We start from the raw sequence: 7,619 nt of genomic DNA, 5'->3' as shown, positions 1-7,619 counted from the left end.
GTCATTTTAACCTTATCTTACCTTTATCTTTTTTCATCCAAATGTAATTCATCAAGGTGTCATAATTATGAGATCTAAGAATTGTAACTGTTTGTACAACTTATTATCTTCTTGAAATTTTTCTAGTAATCCTCCATCTAGAGCTGTTAGAAATGAACCCACACAAGCCTACCTGTATGAAATACCAGAGCCGTATGTACTGCATTATTGCCAACATCTTTATTGATGCTTCATCTCTATCATCTTTACATCAAACTCACACTGTCCCAGTAAAAATGATTCTGAGGCTGCAAGGATGCTTCTGGTGTGACTTTTTATGTTAACTATTTTCCTCCCCCCCCCCCCTCTCTCTCTCTTCCTCACCCCTCAGTGTCGGCTAAAATAAATACAGTCATCACAGTGTGGGCATGGGTCCAGCCTTCCCTGTGTGTAAACAGTGAACTCACAGCAGGGGGAAAGGCAGGCCAAACAAAGACCTCATCACCATGGTTTCACGGAGGCCAGCATGTTTTTGATTTATCCAAATCATGACTCTTTTATAGTGGTAAAGTGGGGAACAGAGAAGAAAAAAACATACTGTTTGATGGTAATCCATCTTGATCACACAGGAGCATTTTGTCTACCTTCAGAATATGCCTTGAATAGTAAGGTTTGTTTTTCAGTCCCTGGAATGAGCTAATGGCTACAAATAAATGGCAATCAGGATAGTGGGTCAAAGTCTGTGATTAATTGATCATCATTGACATCTTCTTATAGTACTCATATCACAAATCCTTAAAAAAACAGTGAAAAGTGTCAGGATAACATCATATCCTAGGATCTACGGTTACGTTTAGCGACCTTAATGCTGTTGTCAGCGAATGTTGCAACACTATGATCAGTTTCATGACGCCGCACTGTGCGTCGTCTCCCCTGTAGTCTCTGAGGTTTGAGTGTGTTTACGCCATCAGGCTCGGGTTTGGACGATGGGCCTCGAGTAATATGGCGGTTGATTCATGCTGAGCCCTGAAGCTGATGGATCAGAGTGGAAGTCCGCGGGTCTTACTGCGCTAGCAGGGGGCCATAGCCAGTGCCATACACATTTTATTACTTAACTTTAGTATCGTTCCTTTTCATTTCAATTTTCAAAAGCATTTCCCATGGAAAACTGGCAACCACGTCACGTCCCTCACTAAAAGCCCCTCACTGCGAGAAACATAGTCTTCGTAAGTCCAAGTACTCGTTCCTTTCAATGCAGCCCAAGCCCAGCGGTTCAAATAGCGATAATTGCTTTTCTTTCAGTGAGCCACATGTTTCGATTGAGGGGAAGAAAATGTGTAGGGATTAGCGGGAACAAAAATAGATTTCCATGGTTTGTGCTGGCGAAAGGCCCCTCTCAAGCTCTCCTGTCCTTGAGCTATATGTTTCTTTTCACATAAAGAATAGATACAAAAAAGAAAGGAAAGAGAGGGGGGGAGAGGAAGATGTTTTTTTTCGGAACCATAATCTTTTCCTGGAGTCATGTTGAAAGATCTGAAAAATGTAATAGCCAAATCCATCCCAGGGTTTGTTTAAGTGTCCACTGAATTTTAGGTGCTCCTCTGTTTACTAATAAATGGATATATTGAAGGGCTTAATGGTCTTTGGAGACACTCAAGATTACACTTCTGCTGTCTTCACATCCGAAAACATGTCCTGCGTGTCAACGCGTTATCGACGCTTAACTCAGGCCTATTTAAACAGTTTTAGACAGGTGCTTCGGCACAGCTTCAGCTAGAAGCATAAGTCTCACTTAAGGAGACATTATTTAATGTGGAAAAATGAATCTGAACATCTAACACCTAAATAAGGACGCTAAAAGTGACATAAATGTCCAAAAGTACGCCCTTGCATCCAGAGCAGAGCAATCCAAATATTATTGATTTGAAACTTCTCACATTTGACCCCTACTTGATTTTATACCATTTAACTAGAGTTATAAACTGATTTGGCCTCTTACCATCTGATGCGTGAGCACGATCTTGATGAGAGGCTCCTCGGACAGGTTGACAGACAGGGCGGGGGACGGCTCCACTTTGAGTGAGATGAGAAAGCTGGCCACCTGGATCTTGTGCTCTTTAAAATCTGATGCCTCGTTGATCCTGTGAAGGAACAGAGAAGGCTTAGGGGTGAGAGGAGTATACTAATCAGTCATCAATCAAAACTTGAGGAGGCATCACAGTTTCTGTGCTGTTAGTTTGGATGGCTGTCATAACCCTTTCTTTTGATGGTTTACTATGTGAAAGTCACTAAGATATTAATAAGAACTTTATAAATGAACTACTCAATTTGTCATATTTGTGAAGGAAGCCTCTCAAGGACATGTAACAAGTACTTGACCCCCACTGTGGCCCTCACCCAATGCTGAGCCTGTTTAGGTATATTCTTCACTATGAACAGAAAGAGCTGTGCCTTCAGTAATACTTAAGTGGGCCTTCAACAGTAGGCCCAGAGGTGAGGCCCAGGGGAAGGGATCTGCACTACAGAGGGACAGTGCGAGGAAGGAGAGAGGAGTAAAATAGCCTATGGGAACAGTGTGTATTCCACACAGGGGTGACGCCCCACAGCGGGCACCTCTAGCAGGAGAGTGGCACTATCGTACCCGCCCGTCATGCCATTCATCACCAGCCACTGAGGGAGAGGGGTCTTTTGGGCATCAGGTAAACTGGGATGGAGTGTGCAATCAGCCTTCTGACGGCCTGGTGCCACAAATATGCGTTAGATCCTCTACATATAAGTGTGTGTGTGTGTGTGTGTGTGTGTGTGTGTGTGTGTGTGTGTGTGTGTGTGTGTGTGTGTGTGTGTGTGTGTGTGTGTGTGTGTGTGTGTGTGTGTGTGGGTGTATGTGCGTGCCAGCTGATACCCCAGTGCTACAGATAATAATAATAAATAAATAATAATACATTTTATTTAAAGCGCCTTTCATGACACCCAAGGTCGCTTCACAAACAATCATCTCATTACAATTACAATAATCTCATAGAAATAAATAAAAATAAGAAAAATAAAAGTCAGTCAGTCAGTCCATAAGCTATCTTGAAGAAATTAGTTTTAAGTCTGCTTTTAAAGTCAGTAATTGAGTCACAGTGTCTGATGTAGTCTGGCAGTGAATTCCACAACTTGGGGGCGATGTAGCTGAAAGCCCTCTCTCCCAGGGTGCTGAGGTTCGCCTTAGGGACATGCAGTAGGCCTGCTGAGGAGGATCTCAGTGAGCGGGCAGGAGTGTAGGATTCCAGGAGGTCAGAGAGGTAGGTGGGGGTATTGTTGTGTAGGGACTTGTAGGTCAGGAGCAGGACTTTAAATTGAATTCGGTAGGCTACTGGAAGCCAGTGCAGTTGGATAACCAATGGTGTTACATGGCTGGTGGATTTAGAGCGTGTTACAATCCTTGCTGCAGAATTCTGGATGAGTTGGAGCCGGTGGAGTAGCTTATTTGGGATTCCAGACAAGATGGAATTACAGTAGTCGAGGCGGGATGTCACATATGCATTCACAAGAACTTCTGCATTCTGCTGGGTGAGCGCTGGGCGAAGCCGTGCAATGTTCCTTAGATGGTAAAAGGCACTTCTTGACATACTGTTTATGTGTGCACTGAATGATAGTGTATTGTCCAGTATGACACCAAGGCTCTTGACCTGGTTGGAGCAAGGGATGATGCTGCCATCTACACATATGGTGAAAGGTTCCATCTTAGCAAGAGCTGATTTGGAGCCAACCACTAGCAGCTCAGTCTTACTGCTATTAAGTTTGAGGTAATTTTGTGTCATCCATAAGTTGATGTCATGGAGGCAGGCCGTAAGTACAGCTGGCGGAAGTGTAGCAGTGGGCTTTGTTGAAAGGTAGAGCTGGGTGTCGTCAGCATAGCAGTGGAATTGAACACCATGTTGCCTGAGGATAGTGCCAAGTGGGAGGAGGTAGATGATGAACAACAGAGGGCCTAACACAGACCCCTGGGGCACCCCTCTTGTCACAGCAGTACTCTCAGACTTGCAATTCAGCATTTGTACGTACTGTGTCCTTCCAGAGAGATAGGAGGTGAACCACTGGTGAGCACTGCCACACACTCCGATATTAGCTAGACGTTCCAGCAGAAGATGGTGAGAGATAGTGTCGAAGGCTGCACTGAGATCAAGGAGAATCAGAATGGAGATAAGTCCATCATCAGCTGCACAGAGGAGATCATTAGTAATCTTGATCATGGCCGTTTCAGTACTATGCATAGGACGGAATCCAGATTGGAATGGCTCAAAGAGATCATTGGCCTTCAGGTGTTCCTGGAGTTGAGTTGCCACTATCTTCTCAAGAACTTTGGAGAGAAAAGGCAAGTTGGAAATAGGCCTGTAGTTGTTGAAGTTGTCAGAGTCCAGTCCAGGTTTTTTCAGCATTGGTCTGACAATAGCAGTTTTAAATGATGATGGTACAGTGCCAGAGAGGAGAGAGGTGGTGAGTATTGATGTAATCAACGGAGCAATGGATGGCAGGCAGCTCTTAACCAGGCTTGTTGGAAGAGGGTCCAGATGACAGGTGGAGGAGTTGCACTTTTTTATGAGGCCACAGATGGTACTTTCAGCAGGGAGACTGAATTCACAGAGTTCATTGTTGTGAGATCCCAGAGTGTTCATCAAGCATGGTTGTTTCAGCTGAATAATTGAACATTCCAATTGCTGGTGGATAGCCTCAATTTTTTTATGGAAAAAGTTCAGGAAGGCTGAGCAGCGTTCAACAGAGACACTCTGATGAATGGTACAATCAGGTGGTTTGAGGAGGCCATTCACAGTGGAAAAGAGAGCCCTGGTGTTTCCGTTTCCCTCATTAATGACCCTTGCATAGTGTGAGCTCTTTGCAGAAGAGAGTGCTTTTTTGTATTGAAGTATATGCTCCGAGTACATCCCTTTGTGGACAGCAAGACCAGTCTTTTTTGAAAGCCGTTCCAGACGTCGACCCATGCATGGATATTATCTTGATAAGAGATCAGTGAGAGAGTGAGAGAGAGCGTGTGTGTGTGTGTGTGTCTGTGGTGTGTGTGTGTGTGTGTGTGTGTGTGTGTTACAAAAGCACTGCAGATCCTCTTGAGATGGAGGACACGTCTGTTTGTACAGACTGACTAAAAACGTTGAAAAACAGATAAGAAAAGAATTATGCTTTTGTCTCTTGGCTCTTTCAAAAAAAACTAAAAAACACAGCAAACGGAGAAAAGTCCGGCTGGCACATGACTCTCCACCGAAACAGTAACTCTTTCTAGCTAACACACTTCTGAGGCTTTCCAGTGGTACTCAGGAAAGCGCCAGGTTGGCGGCTAAACGGTCTCAGGCTGTGCCACACCACTGAAAGCATGATCTGAGCCCACAGGGCCAGTCTGGATTGGGTTGGTGTTTACTGAGGAGTGGAGGTCGGCTTTTATCGGGGCAGTTAATGACTGGGAGTATCAGTAATCCCGGAGGTAAGTGGACTGGAGAGGCGGAGACGGGGGCACTGATAACAGCGTTTCCCCCGCGAACGCTATGTACCACAGGAAACACCACGGGCGCCAGGGGAGCGGGGACCCTCGTCACTTCTGGTCGTCCACACAAAAGTGTGTGTGTGAGTGTGAGAGAGAGAGAGATGGCAAGTGGATGTATTTGTGTGTATGTGTTTTTGAGACAGAGAGCGAACAAAGTGTAAGTGTATGTGTGGTTAATAATGCAGAATAATTTCTTTGTGTGTTTGCGTGTATGTGTATTTGTGTCTGCTTATGGGTAATAGCATGAAGCTCTTTGATTTTCCAACAGCTTAAAATATTTACAGCCCTCTAGGCAAACGACAGGGCAAAGTCTACCAAATTATTATGTAGAGTGCCCATTTGTGTGTGTGTATGTGTGTGTGTGTGTGTGTGTGTGTATTTACCTGGTTTTCAGAGGGCTTATCTCTTTGTAGTAGTTGTGCATGTTGTGGTAGAAAAGGCCAACAATGGTGGTCTGGGCTAGAAGACAGGGAAAAAGAACAAGGAGGACCCAAGTGAGAAACGCAGCAGTCAAAATGCATTTATGTTTGTGTCAGCAATAGCACATTAGCATTAGCACAGCAGCAGAGACAAAGCACAGATCTCCCACAACTGTGTTGTTTTCTGAGTTTCTTGCCTCAGGGCCTGGGCTCCCTCCACAACAACTAACCCCACAACCCTACCAAACCAAACCCACACCCAGACACACCAGAGGAGAAGAGGGGGGAAACGTCAATAGTGGTGTTCTGAAGAAAGGGTTAACTGTCAGAGGCGAGAGCCAATGGTCCAATGGGATTCGTGAGGAGGGTGTGGGAGTGCGCGGGGGGCGGTGGCAGAGGAGGGAGTGAGGTGAGGGAGGGGATTTTTGGGCGGGTGTTTCTGGGAATCAAGTAAGGGTGTGGTCTGGCATGGCTGTCACTGGGAATGTCTTGCGGGCATGGGGATGGGGATCTCGAGTTGTTTAGGAGCACAGAGGCAGATTTGCAATGAGTGTCTGGCAGAAGACATTTGAGGAATAAACAACAGCACTGTTGTGGTCCTAAGGCATTAATAATATGGAGCTACGGGGAACTGATAGCAGTGTCACCATCATGAACGTGCACTGTAGATTTCATCCAGGAAGTGATAACATAGAGGATTGTTATTGTGTTATAAGTGTTGAACAGAGCAGTGGAGGGGGTCTTTTGGAAGGATATGAGTGGGTAAAAGGGGGTCTCATGGGGGGGGGGGGGGGGGGGGGGGGAGGGGTTGTCGAGGGCACATTAGGGATTAGAAAAGACGTTTCTGGAAGAGTGTGGATGGTGAGGATGAGCAAAAGGTTACTAGGGCATTACTCAGGGTCAGATGCCAAACGGAGATGGTGGGTGGGTGAGCTTTTCGATGAGGGGGAGATACATGAGAGAGGGAGAGTGTGAAGGGAGGACCAGGCATGGGGTGGGGGTGGGGGAGTCATGGCAAGGCTGTTCCAGGGTGTGTTTGGGAGCAGAGGGCAGTAGAATGTGGTGCGGAGCTGCTGGAATGCCCCGGCTGAGTGGAGGATTCATTATCACCTCCACGCTACTGCAGTCTGCCACTCAAAGACTAATGATGGAGCCGAGGGCTCACACAGCAGTGTGACTCAGAGTGTGTGTGTGTGTGTAGGTCAGAATAGCTGTGAGTATGTGTATAACCGTCTTGGCTTTTGTGTGTGCTTGTGTTTGTGTAAGTACAAGAATGTGTGGGGCGGTATAATAGTTATTGCAGGAAATAATACAAGGCACACTCCCATATTCTCTATCTCTCTCTCTCTCTATCTTTATCTCTATCTCCCTCTCTCCCTCTCACTAACAATAAAAAAATAAATGGCTTACACAAACAATAACAGAATGAGCGAACAGCCTGTTCCCCTTCCTGAGTCAATCATGCTCTAAAATATCACCACCTAAATAGCCATTTCACAAGAGCATGCCCAAATGACCTGTGGCCCCAGCAGGCCAAACAGCCACAGCACTGTCTCAGAAGGCTGACCTGGGAGGGCATCATCACAAACATGAGCCAGACTGGCCAGACAGACCAACTGAAAGCTACTGAAGGGAGCGAATGTAGAATACTGGCACGTCATTTTGCAACAGTGAAGGTTCTA

At 45.8% G+C, this 7,619-nt stretch overlaps 1 protein-coding gene across 1 annotated transcript in view; it reads right to left on the bottom strand.

Moving 5' to 3' along the window:
• adgrd1 (adhesion G protein-coupled receptor D1) overlaps positions 1–7,619 on the bottom strand; it is a gene marked incomplete at both ends in the record, with an annotated part of 61,937 nt that overhangs the window by 27,823 nt on the left and 26,495 nt on the right. Inside the window, 2 exons of the mRNA XM_080852284.1 lie at positions 1,979–2,120; positions 5,902–5,977. Coding sequence (XP_080708410.1) covers positions 1,979–2,120; positions 5,902–5,977 — 218 coding nt within the window. The remainder of the gene's footprint in view (positions 1–1,978; positions 2,121–5,901; positions 5,978–7,619) is intronic.

This window comes from Sprattus sprattus, assembly GCF_963457725.1.
Source record: "Sprattus sprattus genome assembly, chromosome: 15".
In the NCBI taxonomy this organism is placed as follows: Eukaryota; Metazoa; Chordata; class Actinopteri; order Clupeiformes; family Clupeidae; genus Sprattus; species Sprattus sprattus.
Note: the sequence above shows the minus strand (reverse complement) of the source record. Positions and strands in the feature narration are given on the sequence as shown.